Raw genomic sequence first — 16,720 nt, forward strand, 5'->3', positions numbered from 1 at the left:
ATTCTGATTGTAATTCTTCTTTTATGGTCATTATAATTCTAAACAAAATTGTGCATTCCTTCTTTCCTGTTAAAATTACTGTTCAAAAGTTAATGAAAATTATAGCTGTGGAAATGATTATTTGTACTATTCAGCATGCCAGCCCAGATAATAAAGATCATGAAATAAATTTGATGAGGACTACCACTATATTATTCACAAAGAAAAATTGTTAGACCCTTTCCAAATTGGTTCAGGAGTCAAACAGGGCTGCTAGAGCTCTCGCCAATAATATTCTTGGTCCTAGGTGTAGTGATAAGGCATGTAGATAGGCGACCCAGATATTATATTATGTGATTTAGAATCAAATCATAAATGGGCCAAATGGTTATCATTGATAGCTTGAGTCAAATTAATAAAGTAAACAAGACAAGTTGTGTTTGCGCTTAACTTAACCAACCAACCAACTTTAAATTGCCTCTGCAAGTTTTTAATCGAGCCATTAGGGTTGTAAACTTTTCAGGGAGTTTGATGAAGGCTAATGATAAACGTCATTAGTTCTGCAAGGCTATTCAAATTGTAACAGGGTAAATGTTGTGCCTTCACTATGTAAGAAAACTACAAATTATTTGTCCAAGGTTTGTAAATAATTATACTTTATCAGACACCTATTAATTGAACTATACTGGCAAAATTCATCAATATCTGAAATTTAATTAATTTATGTAACCTTAACACATTATAAACAGAAAGCAAAATAATTACTAAAGCTGGAAGGCAAAGAGATAATCCATAGTTTTATATTTTAATTACTGCTCTGTAATTTACTCAAAATTGAGCAAAATCCCAGTTTAGAATAAGTATTTTCTATAAATATTAGAGGGGTAGTGAGCTGGTCTAGTGGTTAGAGCGCTGGACTTATTCAGTTCCCGAGATCCCGGGTTCGAATCCCGCCAAATCACCAATCGATTTTATCTAAGTGATAATGCCGCAACCCACAGGTCTAGCCTAAAGTAAAGTGAAAAAAAATCCCAGGCCTAGCGTCAAAAAAAAAAAAAAAATAGTAATAAATTAGAAAAATTCCCTATCTTCTAGACTTTTTCCATAAGTTATGGTTTAATATTAGTGTGATGTTTATTTATACTTCATACCTACTACATGATATTATAATGACGATGACAAATTAACCGCTGATAAGAGGTGTAAAAATCCATCACATGCCAAAATAAACTAAAAATATCCAGGTCTTTTGTTAAGTTAAACAGTGTTGAGTTTTGATAATTGTTTCAACCATTCATATTTTACAGTGTTGAATAGCCAAAGTTTTGAAGAGCCCTGACTAGATTTTTCTTGAAAGAGCAGCCTGTTCAATACAGTACAGTAAGTTAATAATTTTGATAATTAAATATTACTAGTGGCTTGTAAGAACTTAAGTGCCTAAAATTCGCTAAACAAATTGCACAGTAAAACAATTGATTTCAACTTTCTAAGACGTAACTAAAGTCTTAATCATGATAGGTAAAATTATCCCTGGTTTTATATAGTATAAAGTACATTGCAGAATTTACTGACAAATGAGTACGTAATCCAACTCCAAATCCAAATGTAATATTGCTTACTGGCCTAATGATGAATCACGATCAGCTGTATTGAAGTATAAAAAATAAGCAATAAGTAAATTGATTCTAATGCTATTCTTATGGAGAGCATTTTACCTCATTGCTAATTTTGTGTTTTGTGTTAACCCCCCCCCCCCCTCCTGGGATTGAGACCTTTAATTTTGTCATTCCACGACTTCCCAGTCGTCCACATAGAAGAATCGCTTTACTAATTAATATATAGTTGATAAAATAGATGTTAAAAATATTATATGTACTAACTAACTTACTACTACTAACTTGATGCAAAAAGTAGGGTTGTGCTCTCTCACTCTTTCTCTCTCTTGTATTTCACTGGGAACAAAAGCTATAACTTTCCAAAATAAAGCATAAGCTCATGCTGCTCATTGCTGACCCGTCTTTTTTATACATTTTTTAATTTGTTTATATATATATTTGCAATCTAACTATTTACAACCAAAAAGTATATACAGACTTAATATTCTTTTGTTTAAAATATCACTTGAACTTGTTTATCTCAACTGTCCGTCACCAGAGACCTACTAATCTCTACTGTGTACCACTCAATTAATTGAATATTATACTGTTGGCATTGAGAGTATGTTGACCAAAGACGCTACTGATTTTTCTAAAATATTTATAGAAAGCAAAAATAAACTTGTAAGTTAACTTACTTGTGTTTGTACTTTCACAACAATTCCAACCACAATCCATGTATCTGAGATACATTTACGTCATTTATAGCTTTACTTATTTTAAACAGTATTGAATATTGGGAATACTGACATGAATTTAATTATATTGAACTGTTTTGGATCTTAATACATAAGAATTAATTGTTCAGCTGGGTAACATAAGAAGACAGTTTAAAGGACAGTATTTATTCAATAAAAATTGGAGCTTTTAAAGCGACATAACACTAATGCAATACTAGAGGTTACAAAACAATCTTTGCAACCCAAATTTAACAGAGTTATGACCAACAATTTATTTAAAACACAATTGTTAAAATATGTCAAACAAATCCGTAAATTTATATTTTATAAGTGTGTAAGTATATCAACAATTTAATAGACAGTCGGTCGATAACGTAATATATATTCTTATAAGTAACACAAACAATGGTTTTACTTTGTGGTATCTCGAGTAATTTACACATTGTGAACATTTTATGCTCTTTAACATAAAGGAACATGTTTTAAATTATCAGTAACATCTATGTCGCAGTATAAAATCTAACACTTTATATCTAAAAACAAGTTAATGTACATATCCACCCATGAGCTGCGTTTTGCAATACTAGTTATATTTGTACCATGCATTACAAATCCTTATTTTAGAAAATCAACTTTAATTGAAATGATTGCCTTAATGTGATTATACAATATTCACCTTTCTGTGTAAGGTCGCTACATTTAAAGGTGTTAGATAAAAAAAATAATGAAAATAGTCAAGGGTAATTATTTGTTACTCATACATTTAAGTTTTGAATTTTTATTCGTATTTATATGAAAACTGTATGGTTATTCTTCCAACATGTTAATTATTTGTTTACAATTTAGGAAATTATGATCAATTAATTGTGAAATCTATATTATTTGATTGGAAGGTACCAATGGGATAAAAGTACCGAGAACAAAACAATTTCATATGTTTCACTGTAGTTTTCCCCACAGGAAACAAATCTTAGCGGATTAGATGTAGTTGGTATTATGAATTTGTAATCTAAAAATATTATTATTTTAGGTATTTTTTGATAGAGTATTTTTTTGCCTTTAGTACACTTGGCAACATATGGACCGATGCTAATTTGAATATACGTCTTTATAGGGCTGTAACTAATCATAGGATATTACTTTGGTTCTTACAATATGTGCAATAAGTGTAATGAAAACATAAATGTAACAGTTTTAATTGAAAGTCAGTTAAAGCTCGTTTCTTGTCTGCATGCACTAGCTAGTATACAAGAGATGTCCTACATAACAATCTGAGTTGAAGATGAGTGATTGAGAATGGTTCTAAATACACAGATTTTTTGAAGGAGCTTGAAAAATGTTCACAAATATGCTGGTTGTAAAGTTTACGATGGATAAATATAACAACCGAGACAAAACCTTCGATGACTAGAATTATTTAAACATTTCAACCAAATTGAAACCTTAAACGAATTTGTTTTCGGATAAAAACACTAAATTAACTATGGGCTGCAATACATCTTTTGGTACAAAAGGGAAATTTGATTTTGAATTCTGAAATTGGCCCGAGGTGTTGTACACACCAGTATAAGTTCAAAGTACAATAATTATTGAAAGTGGACAATGCTTAGCTATGACGGTCGAAGCTGTTCTACTAATAAATCAATTTAGTAAATAAATATTACTATCGACAATGATTTTTATATATCTCTTAAAGTAATATATTAGCTATCGATTGGATTTTAGATAAAGTTTGACATGATAAGAATGGATACATTCAGTCGTGTATCAAGTAATAAAGTCTGGAATCACCTGGCCCAACAATCACAACACAACCCTGTGTCCTCTTCACGACTACACAATACAATACACACTGGCGAGATAACTCTGATAATCTGTCAAGTACACAGTAAACACCAGCCTCGACAAAAACAATAGTAATTTAAAATCTTGGTTTCTAAGCTTTACTACTTTGAAATTATAAATTTATGTTTTAATGCTACGTTTCAATTACAGGTATTATTATTGATAAGTTTCCTAATCATTTTTCGTATCACACAAATTGTGTTGGGAAAGAAACTAAATGTTTTTGGTGTTTGGTGTCTTAAATGACTGAAGTGTCAAAGTGGCGATTTAATGTTTATTCTTGTAATATTTGTACTTTTTCTTGTTATTCTTCCATTTCCAGAAGTTATGTAAAGTAATTTTTTAGTTATATACAAGTGTGAATTTGATATAGTAAATGGCAGCTGAACAAATTTGACTTCGTTTTACAGTAAGCATTAGGATTAGTATTCAATTACTAAGTAAAGTAATGCTTCTGATAAAGGTAATACAGTATTACTTTTTACCTATGTAATGTTTATATAATATATAACTTAAAAGGATTTTTCTGATTTCAAAATTTAAACAGTTATATTTTCTGAAGTGCCTCAACAGATTATAAATTTAAGTGATTTCTTTATACCAGTAAAACCATTAAAGTAAAGTAGATATTTATAATTATATCGGTTTAAAATTTTAAAATATTTTGCTGATTTGTTTACTGTTCATTAAATAAATTTGTTTCAAGAACACAATTATTTAGGCTTAGTTAATAAGATTTTAATTTTATTTCCAGTACCAAAAGAGACAAAGCGAGAATGACAAAAATAATAAAGAAGGCAACTAGTTTAAAATGAAGAATATTTAGAGTTCTATCAATAATTCTGAATACATTGAAAAATAATCAAACTAGCCTATCTAATTTCACCATTTATGGAAACAACGTATTGAAATCGGATGTACAATGTATAAATATACAAAATTCGTAATATATCATTTTACCTTAAAACAACTAGCAATATTTACACAAACATCATAAATCGTAAGCCACAAAAAGTGAAATTCAAACGAATCGCTAAATAATATTTCTCAGAGAATAGGTCCCAGTAGTAAAAAAAACTTGAATCAAACCTTTTTAGTACAAGCAGTGTGCGAATAACTAAGGCGGGTAATGGAGTACTGTTGTTGGACCAGGGATAATATACAATATACATACGTTGGTTCCGGTCCCTCTTAACAATATAGAGGGAACATCATAGCTTTGTACACGGGACTAGGAGCTTCAGTCACGCACACATTCACTCAACGCTCAGTGAGAAAACAACCACAATAATACGGTAATATTACTGTTGGAATAGTAATATTCAATGATATCTCTTAATGTATAAGGCAGTCTTCACAAAAATGTATAGATGCTATTTACAATATTTGAAACAATGATTGAAATTAGTTCATGCTGGTTTAGAATTTTTCATTCCTCACAAAATAACATTTTCTGCATAACTTTAAAATATTTTAGCGCAAATCTCGGATGAAGATCTAAATTTATTGAGGTTAGATTTTAGCAATAAATCAAGCAGGTTGTCTTTGTATGGTTGATTTGAATGGGAAATAATTACCTAGTTTAGGTATGAAATTACTATATCTTCAGATGTGGCTTTGACTTAAGAAAAATATTTTGCATCTGTACAAAAAAGTTTGAAAAATATTAGCATCAGAAAAAATAATAGGTCAGAAGTTGAACAGTGGAATGGTATGCGTCTGAGTAAAGCTACCAAAATTGAACATGAACTTGACAAACTTTTCATGATGCTTCAACCAAAAGGTGAAGAATGTTTTAACTTATTAATATCCATAAAATAAATGCATTATATTATAATGCAAATGAAATTGCCTCAACAAAACATGAGTTATGTGATGGATGGAACTTATCAACAATAAACTTAACACTATTAGGATTATTTAAACCTATCAGATTCATAAAATAAAATGTTGAGCTTTTTGTGTGGTGACAATAATCTTAATAGAATATGAATAAGGATAACAATGTTATAATGAATTGCTATGTTTGCCCATAAACACAATTTCATGGTGTTGACCTTGGAAAATCAGACGTAAAGGGTGATTTGAATAATTTTCCATTAATTTTCAGTTAAAACTGTTATAAAAGTAAGTAATGTCTCTTAATACCAACCTCAGTTGTAATTTATGTAACCAAGTGTACTGATAGTCCCCCATATAGAGTTTTGGCAATTTTGAACATAAAAATGTATTTTCAAAAACCATTCAAAAAGACTACAAGAATTTCTTGAATGATTTGAAGGAAGTATGATTCGTGTGTATGAGCATCATTTCACATGCTAAGCACGGGGGTCAACCTAATCTTTAAATCTCTAGCATTCGATGGTTTAGTATAAAAGGGTGTAATGCTGTTTCCACTCCTTTGACAAAAGAAAAAAAAATAAACAAACAAACACAAAACTCACAAACAGTAATAAGGCATCTTTGTTTCGAGTTTATATAATAATGAAATATTGTTAACGATTGGGAAGTCGATCCCATCGACCGAGCAACAGGATATCGATAATATAATTTATTAGCAAACACTAGGAGTTTATATACCTAAGAAAACAGCGATAACATACCCCTTTAAAATCAGACATTCCACGCAAAAGACGAGTAGAAAACACGGGTGCCACAGCGACCTATACACGAAATTAAAAAATCCAGTTTTCGTACAAAATTAAAATACGCCGAATGTACAACACACTATCGCACACACGCACACTACGGCTAGAGTCGACTAATTCCGGCACGGTCCTCGGCTGGACTGAGCACCAATTCAAAAGTGTCCGCATTACATCGACGAGTAATGTCGTATCTAGTGTTATCACAGAAAACGAAACGAAACAACCCAATCACTTTGTAAAGCACTTGAGGGGAAGTGAGAGACATAACGGCAGTATAGAGCTGTCAGCTAGCAGCAGTTCTCGGACCACCGTCTCGATGAGGCCAGCACGTACGAGATGCGAATGAGAGAGGTCGCGGTATTTACAAAGCGGTCGAAAGACGGCGGACCGAGCGGGCTCGGTTAGAGAGTGTAACGTCCCTGTGAGCTGCTGCTACCTGTCAGCAAAGGCTAGCACCAGTCGTCATCGTCAGAGTCACTGTGTCGCTCACAATCCAAGGGCAGAGGGGGAGGCTTGTAGCCGTTGGGAACAGGAGACGGCAGCATACGGCCTCCCCGACCTATCGCGACTGCCTGCTCAAAGCTGAGCGGGACCGCGTAGTGGGGGGGCACGTGTGTAGGGGATGGGTTCAGCTTGGGAAAGTTGATGTTGGCGGGGCGCAGCTGCAGAGTGGAGGGTTTGCTGGGGGTTGGCGGTAGACGACGCCCCTGTCCTCTACGTGCCACCAGCACGGGGTAGCTGTGCTGTGTACGTTGGGCCCTGGGGGAGGGTGAGCGTGACCTCTGCTCCAGTGACGTGGTGCCGTACCCGTGACGAGACACAGCGTGACTGTGACCGTGGTGGCCCGGACTGGGCGACCGCGCAGGACTAGTTGAGGCTGACCACGATCCTGTAACAACACAAATCACATGCTCCGTCACATCCTTATACAAATTGATTCTTTCATACATCTGCTTAGTGTTTCCGTAAAAATAACTGTAGAGATTAACTATTAAGTGTGTGATATAGGTATATATTTATCTAGGGGAAGCTTAGAGTTAAAATTGGCCAAACTCAGTCCTTTAATGATTTAATTCAGTTAAAACGACCTTAATTTGTCAGGTTGAAAAGGTAACTACTACGACTATTAATTACAACTATATTTCTGGCTGGAGTAAATTAAAATATTGTTACAATAGTTATTCATGTTTTTACAACATCAAAGTTCAACACCATTATGTGTAGAATAAACAACCTGTGGATATTTTAACTTAACCTGTGGTTAAGTTAAAATAACACTGTGATCCATGTTGACCAACCTATTTGAAAAAGGTATTATGTTTTTAAAGCTAAACTTTTTCCTTTAAAAAAACTATATAGTGATACAAAAACAGAATAGGAAAGATAAGAACAGGGGAGATAGATGAAAAATGAACTTAATTCGCACATGCATATGAAAACTGTTCAAAAATGTTGGATTGAAAAATAAAATGTTTGCATCAGCAAGTAAGAATAAAGCTAAAATAGTAGAGTAATGTGTATCTGCTTTCAACAATAAGAAAAAATATTAAATTATTCTTTGATATAAAATCAAAGTCACACAATGTACCGGTTTTATTTCGATATTTCAAACATTAATGAAATTTTGTCAATACAATGAAAGATTTATAGTTAACTAAAGATTATTTATATTTATAAAAATTCATCCTAAGTATTTTTTTAATAGAAGATATTTAACTACTGAAAAACCGTAATACCGTTATTTTACAAATTTTCTTCATTATCTTCACAGTGTATAGATTAATTAAATTTAAAATGTATGTAACTTTGCATAGTTAATCTCGAGCAAATTCAATACTTTTTACAGTAGTTGAATATTTAGATCAGTTTACAAATAAAAGTCGCACAGGGTGAATATTGGAAGGGAGTATTTATTAACTACGGAAACAAAAAGCTATAGTAATAGAAAAAAAAAAATTTGCTTTTTTTAACTATCGATGAAAAATCTGGTAAAAGTATTTGTGAAAAAAAACCACAAGCAGAACACCAATAATGGAGATAAAATAAGTTTTGTAATAGCACACAAAACACATAAAATACACCAAACATTCCCATTAGGATTAAAGGGATTTATGAAAGAAAGAAGAGATAAATTACAACATCTATTAATAAATGTTGTATAGGTACTTTATCATACCATCTTCGTCAGAATACTCTGTTGCAAAAAGCAAAATTGGGTAATTAGAGAAGGGTTTGAGTCTCCGCCAAAATTAATAGGTTGAAACTCACACCTTTGTTTACTTATTAATCTGATTTAATTAACAACAATTTCAAAAATTCACCGATTGGCTAATACAGTGAATAACAAATAAATGCCAAATGCGTAACACAACGTACTTTAATTGTAATCACTCATGTTGCTGTTGCTGCATGACCAATTACTCAGCTAAAATTAAACATTTTGTGTATAAAAAAATTGGATTTAATAAAATAACTTAATTGAATTTATAGTTAACATCTACGTTAGTATGGCTACTTCATTGAACAATGGAAAAATTTCAAAATTAAATCAGCAAATATTTTAGGGGAAAAAAATTTCAACTAGAAGAAGAAAAGGGTATTTATTTAGAACTAAAAAAATACTCCTAAAATCGTTATAAATACATTGTTAGTCTTTTAATTTTAGAGAAGCATTTAAGTTTTAATTCATCTTTTTGAATTTAAGCAGGAAGAACTACACTTCTGTGTCAAAATATACTCTACCCAGTCTCAAACTGCTAAAATGTTTAGTGTAGAGTACTAACATAGATAAAACATACTTTCTTATCATACTTCTTATAGACAATTTTGTTAGTTCCGTCCGGTGCACTGTAGGAGTCATGTTTTGTTTGGTTTGGAACTTGGCACAATCTCATTTTCAAGCAATTGCATTAACTATCCCTAACTGGTTTTACCACAACATGATACATGATAAAGATGGCCAATTCCAAGAGTTTTAAGTCTGAAACTCTTTTAGTGTTAAAAGATGGTTTCAAGGATAATTTTAAAGGTAAAAATAAATTCTAGCTTTTATTACTTTATTTTGCATAAGTATTTAAAAGCGTATTTGATTTTCAACCCTGTTTATGCCAAAATCGTTTCAGTGTTGAGATCATACACTGGTAGCTAAACTTTTCCTAATTTATTAAAAATATAAAAAAAATTATTGACAAATTTCATTAAATTTGTGATAAGATCATTCTTGTTCCAATTTAGTTTTTTATGCTGTTTCAAACAGTGTAGATTTGCTTCTCAAGTCCAACCAATTGACTCTATAATTTAAGTAAAAACATTACGTATTTTGTTTGTTTTTGCTCAATATAAAAAAAAAATAAGTAACTCAAACAAAACATTTGACTGACCTCTGATATAAGGATGCCGCCGAATGTGGGAGTGTTCGTTTTTCACTATCTCCACGACGTTAGACACAGTATCGCTGAAGCCTATGTCGTGGTGGGGATGACCATGGGGGTGGTGGTAGGGGTGCCCGTGGTAGCCGTGGCCGTGGTGACTGTTGGGATGCATTCTGCGAGGCGACGGACTACGGGCAATGTCCGATGGGTCATGAGGCCCTCTTCTCCTGTCAGGAAAATGTTATGAATAGTCATTTGTTCAGTCTTCAAACAATACAGTATTGTAATTGACATCATCAATATTGTACAAAGATATAAGCTGCAAACTTATCTATGAATGGCAGTGGGTCTTACTTAAAAAGACTATTGGTTATCACAGGTGTAATGAACTGAACAAAATAAACTTTAACAAGAAAACTGAACAAGAATAGGCGTGACAATGAATATTGAGAGGGATAAAATAAAAATATATAATTCCTATTGTTAAATCACAGATATATATGGTAACAAACATATCAATATCAGTGAACATTAAAGGTAAGAAAATTATTTACAGTATTGTTTGTATTATGTAAGTCTCGGTGGAAATGTTCTGTAAGGACCTAACCTTGAACCCACAGTGCTCAGCTAAGCTTTTTAAATCAAACTTAGCCAACGATTTGGTGTGAACAGAAGTGAGATAAGCAAATATTAGGCAAAGCAGCCGACTTGAACTGAGAATAAATGCAAAAAAGCAATCAGTTTTAAGCAATTTTTAGGGGTTAGGCTTTTTGCTAACCACTTTAATTCTTATGCATCATAAAAGCTCATTCAATATTACCTGTACATGTTAGTAGTATATTTCATAGTTTATACTACACAACAAAATATAATGTTTCCAATTGCCATACAATAACAATGCAAGACTAATTTTGCTAAAAAAAATATAAATAATAAGCTATCATTATGAAACTAGCCTGAAATAAACCTAAAAATGTAGTCCCGAGTAATGTTAGTTTTGTCAACATTCAATGCAAAAAAACCATAGCAATCAAAACAGAAAATAATAAGGTAAGCTTACCCATCTTGCATCAGGAATCAAAAATAATCCTACATAAATACAAATATTTAAGGAATACAATCAACCATAAAAATTATAATGAAATCATATGAGTAAAAATGAACTTAAATTGTTACTTTGATATTATTTATCACTGTGCAGTGTGCATTTATTACCAACCTATTTTAAACCACCAAGCATAGATAATGTGATAATTAAATCTTTTTACCATAACTCAAAGGTTGAAATATTAAAATAACCAAATTAGTTGTCTAACAACAGAAATTTAAAATAAAAAACAACTACAAAGGTAAAACCTGCTAAAACTAGAAATGTTTGCAACTGTTTCTCAAACACCATCAAAGCTAATACAAGAATAACTAACACAAAACAAAGAAACATAACTAAGTTCATACTAACCAAGTCAATTACTGAGTATTAGTCTGTACTTCCAGTTTACTCTACATCTTCAAAGAATGTACAATAGAGTTATGACTAGCCAAACTCCAGTTATCTTCGCTTATCCGGCATTGTCACAGCCGCTTCAGGTCAGATAATGGATACATGACTGAGTGACGATACTAGATTCTTACAAACCTTGTCGAATAAGAGAGTCTACTTTCATTTACTCTATAAATTCAAACACTAACACCTCTTTACTTGACTACAACCTCGTAAGGGTGGTTGAAGGCTTTTACAAAAGTGTATACAGGACCTACCTGACACTGGGTGACCGTGAGCGAGGTCTGTTGTGTCTGTAGCTAGACGTAGGATGAAGATGGGTCTGGTCCTGTACAGAGTCTGTAGACTGACGACGGGATCCGATAACATCTTCTAGCCCCGGGCCCTGCACACAGCACACACTACCTTCAGTCAACCAACACTTAGCCTCATTTAAACGGTAGGGTATTTTAGTTTTATGTAATTTTACCAATCCACCACAGCCAATGCAAAAATCAATTTTATAACTTTGTTGGTTTTCATACAGTTGTAGAACACAACTTAATGTTTACTAACTCCACCTGATTATTTGTGGCTAAAATTATAAGTTGTTTGGTTAATTAACAATCCCAATTTACCGAGTGTGTGCTGAATTTGTTAAAAGTTTGATTGATTCTTGTTGTAACTATGAGTGTTCAGTACTATAAAGTGGAGACATTATATTATTTTTTAGCTTGTGAAAATTCTACTCCCTTCCATACTCACAGATTTTGCACCGCTAAAATGAAATTGTATCCAAATTGGTATTTATTTGAACAGTTCTTACTTTATATTAAACTTTAGTTGAATGTAATCATACAGTGACTATAGGATTTTTCTAAATATCAACTTTCAAGTTGTTCTTTATGGTCTTAAATACCTGCAAATGTTCATATTAATAAAATGAGACACTCAAGAGCAGTCTGAATTTTAAAATTGAATAGAAAAATATCAATTTACAAATCTTAGTAAATATGACATGCATATTATCTACCTACTATAAATGAGAACTTAGCATGCCTCATGCTACCGAAAGTGCTGCCAAATCAGAAGATCAGGATTGTGCCAAAGAGTATACTGATGATGTTTGTGTGAAAATAGGACTTAAACTACACCATTCTCTTGAATTTTTCTCGAAATACTTTAGGTCTAGGAAGAGTTTTCTTTCATGATTACTACATTACTATTGTGTATAACCTAGGTTATGGACATAACACTAACTTATTCTATCGATAACTAGGCTAAAATTAAACACAACGGGCACATTAAATCTAAATATTTATCTAATTTGGTTGACGGTAGCAGCATTTTTCGCATCTCCTTAAGATTCCTGAACATCCAAAAAGCATCAAAAGTGGGTTAAAATTAAGACTATCCTCATGTGTAATACAAAAAACAGGTACCCAAAAGCTGATCTCCCCTCCCATATAATTTTAATAATTCGTCTAAATAAATAGAGAATCCCTTAGGATGTAATAGACCTTCCCTAAATTGAAATCCTGAACATGTCAGTGAAATCTAACCACCCAAAATCAACCATCAAATCAATGACTATTTTTTTTTACAATTTGAAATAGAATGATAGTAAAATGTGTTTACAATAAAAATTTACAAGTTAAACTGATCCGTCAGTTTAAAAGCACCAAAACTCTTATTACTTAATAGTATATTTCGTACCTAGGGCCAAAAATGAGGTTTTGCCAGCTCGAGATCATTTTTTAAGTTCGAGATGAAGTCGAGAACTTAAAATGATTGAGAGACACAAAACCCTTTCGGCCCGTCGTACGAACGCTATTTTTCACCACACTATACAAAATTGAGAAACTATATACAATAAGTGCACACAACTACAAATTTAAGGTTATGTGAATTGCAATGCATTATATGGATACTGCTTATGTATTTAATATACAAGTGAACAACAGATTTTCGGCCTTAGGGGTGTAAAAACCTGCTCGGTCCCCAAATAACGATGACAGCTGGAATGGAGAACAATACGTAGCTTTCAGCCTCCAATTAACGTTTGTAAAACGGCTTAAAACATCATAGAGTGGTGAAAATTTTTTTTGATACTACACTTCACCTATGAACCTCTGAATCTTATTACCAACTATTTGTACAAATAACATGTTACATGTTATGTATTCTAAGCTAATACACTTTATTACACAACACATCAAATACACACAGACATTGATTATATCTAGTTTCTAATCTGTAGCTTCTTGTTCAACACTTTTCTTGAAAAATCAAAGAGTTTTAAATTGTGTCAGGGTAAATTTATGCCAAAGAATACAACAAGGCTCTTTATTGTATTAAAAATCAATTTAAAATAACCATTTTGATTTATTGTAACAAAGTAATAAATTGCAAATAATTTTCATTAAAAACATATTTGTTATACAGTCCTACTTGCGGAATATACGTTAAATGAGGATATGGGGGTGCTGAAGTAGTACCTCTAGCATAAAGCACACAAAAAGTTCTTTTCTCATTTTCTCTACAAGTGATGAACTCAAGAAGCTCAAAGGGTAATGGTACATCAATTTATGACCTCTAGGCTCCGATTCTAGAAATTTCATGTAGTTCTATACAAATCTATTCTAAAATTACACACAACATCAAACTTCACCAAAAGATAACCATTCTTCACCTTTTTGCACCTGTAAAAGACATTAAATGATTAGTCGAATCCGCACAGTAACTTACTTTTGCATCGGAGAATGATCATCATTGAAGCCCAGGACTCTTTGATGTTATGTAATTTTGAACATGTCAAGAGTTTTTAAAGATGTCAAGAGTTTTATTCACAATTTTGCATGTTCTGTGTTCTAAGTGACGAATTTGTATGGAAAAAACTTAATAAATGTTATGTTTTAGCAGATAAAGTACACCAACTGGGTTTAGTTCCTTCTGACTTAAATGATGTTCATGTTAGAAATAGTTATTAAAATATGGTAAATAATTTTATTTTTAGTTGAGTTACATTGTGTATAGTTGTGAGATACGATGTGTGGCTATAAAATAACAAGACTAGGACTATAACTAAGGGACAAACTGTGTGATTCTCAAAATTAAAAGCCATATTTCCACGTTGCCTGAAATGCCTCCTCCATATTCCGACCCGTTTGGCAACTCTAGGCTACTTAGTTTGGCCACAATCTTTATCAGATCATGTATAGGGTGATTTTTTTATTGGTGCGGTTTTTAAAACTAAATAAAAAATGAAAAACAACCTGCATTGACATAAAAATGCATTTATTTGAACTACAGTGTTATGACATTAACGTTTAAAAATGATTTCTGGCATATGGACTCCATTCCGTTCGCGTAGAAAGCCCAATCGAGAAGTCCAATTTTCGAATACTCTTTCCATCAGCTGTGGTTGAATTCCGCCAATAACTCGACGAATGTTAGCTTCCAAGTCATTTAAAGTTTGTGGCTTGTCAGCGTATACTTGAGACTTAGCATATCCCCACAGAAAGAAGTCTGTTGGCGTGATATCACACGACCGTGGGGGCCAGTTGACACTACTGTACCTCTAAATGAGATGATACGTTCACCAAATGTTTCTGCCAAAAGGCCAATTGTGTCGTTTGCCGTGTGGCATGTCGCGCCGTCTTGTTGGAACCAGACATTTTCTAAATCCACTTCAAGTTCGTTTAGCTGAGGAACGAGAAAGTCCCGTAACATTGCCCGATAGTGTTGAAACTTTAAATGACTTGGAAGCTAACATTCGTCGAGTTATTGGCGGAATTATTCAACCACAGCTGCTGGAAACAGTATTCGAAAATTGGACTTCTCGATTGGGCTTTCTACGCAAACGGAATGGAGTCCATATGCCAGAAATCATTTTTAAACGTTAATGTCATGACACTGTAGTTCAAATAAATGCATTTTTATGTCATTGCAGGTTGTTTTTCATTTTTTTTATTTAGTTTTAAAAACCGCACCAATAAAAAAATCACCCTATATTTACCTCTCTTCAGAAAATGGTATAATGGTATACAACGTGTTTTTTTTAATGCAACTTTTGTTGTTATTTATTCTCTCTTACAACGGGAATCAATATGTAACACGAACACAGGTTTTTGAGTGCAATATACATCTAAAAAATGGAGAGAAAATAACAAAAATGATCCGCGCTGAGTATGTTCAACTTCAAAAAACTAATAAAAACATTGAAAAATAGTCAATCTGATCCATCAAGATAGTTCTTTGAGTCTCCCTGCAGTTGCTTGGGCTATAGGAGTTGACAGAATCAGTTTGATAGGCTATATTATATGAACATTTCAACATGAGAAAACTGTGTATAAACTGGTGCTCAAAATCATCATGGATGGAAATTTGTTCTGGTATTTGGGAATCATCAATAAAGATAGTGATCTGTTATTTTTTTAGTATTTTAATAGTAATTTAACGGTCAGCATTACAAAAAAAACACCTGTTGAGGCCCAAAAACATAATGTCTATTTTCCCGAGGAGTTGTGAATATACGGTCGGATACAAACGAAAGCTGTGGTAAAAATGAGCAGCCAAGAGTCGTCAAACAGGCCGGGATGAGGGATGTTAGGCGACTCGGCAACATGGCGTTTGGCCTTCAAATTCACGTGGTTTGTCTCTTAGAAACCAGTCTCTTTTTATAGCCACACCTCCTATGCTATTGACATGTTTTATATTTTTTCATGAATCCAATTATTTGTATTAGTCTATTATGATGGATTCATTTTCTGAATTTTCTCTAAAAAATTGGGGTAGTAACTATAACAAATATTTCATACTTGTTAACACTAACTTTTTGGTGGAAAAACTAAATAAAAAATTAATTTTAATATTTAAACAAAGATTAAATTGTTAAAGACGTTTTGATTGAATTTTATATTATTTTAAAAGAATTGGCCGAACTGGCATTTAACTTTTGTTGGAAAATAACTATAAATGTCAGATATATTATAGTGATATGAAACTCATAATAATACACTTTAAAAATAGACTCAACAAGTATAAGTTAGTTTGGTAAATG

General features: G+C 32.5%; 1 protein-coding gene across 7 annotated transcripts in view; it reads right to left on the reverse strand.

The window, feature by feature from the left end:
• Positions 1-2,463: 2,463 nt before the first annotated feature.
• The window catches only part of LOC128991937 (voltage-dependent calcium channel type A subunit alpha-1-like), a 392,598-nt gene continuing 378,341 nt past the window's right edge, over positions 2,464-16,720 (reverse strand). For 5 of the 7 annotated variants that reach the window (XM_054415230.1, XM_054415226.1, XM_054415227.1 and 2 more), the window contains 4 exons: positions 11,937-12,064; positions 10,188-10,405; positions 8,984-9,001; positions 2,464-7,696 (listed from right to left, as the gene is read on the reverse strand). In XM_054415230.1, coding sequence (XP_054271205.1) covers positions 7,257-7,696; positions 8,984-9,001; positions 10,188-10,405; positions 11,937-12,064 — 804 coding nt within the window. In that variant the 3' untranslated portion in view covers positions 2,464-7,256. The remainder of the gene's footprint in view (positions 7,697-8,983; positions 9,002-10,187; positions 10,406-11,936; positions 12,065-16,720) is intronic. The other 2 variants (XM_054415233.1, XM_054415232.1) reach the window with 1 other exon arrangement.

Source organism: Macrosteles quadrilineatus, unplaced genomic scaffold (assembly GCF_028750875.1).
Source record: "Macrosteles quadrilineatus isolate MER2022 unplaced genomic scaffold, UCM_ALF_1.0 Scaffold_4__1_contigs__length_99947679, whole genome shotgun sequence".
Lineage (NCBI taxonomy): Eukaryota > Metazoa > Arthropoda > Insecta > Hemiptera > Cicadellidae > Macrosteles > Macrosteles quadrilineatus.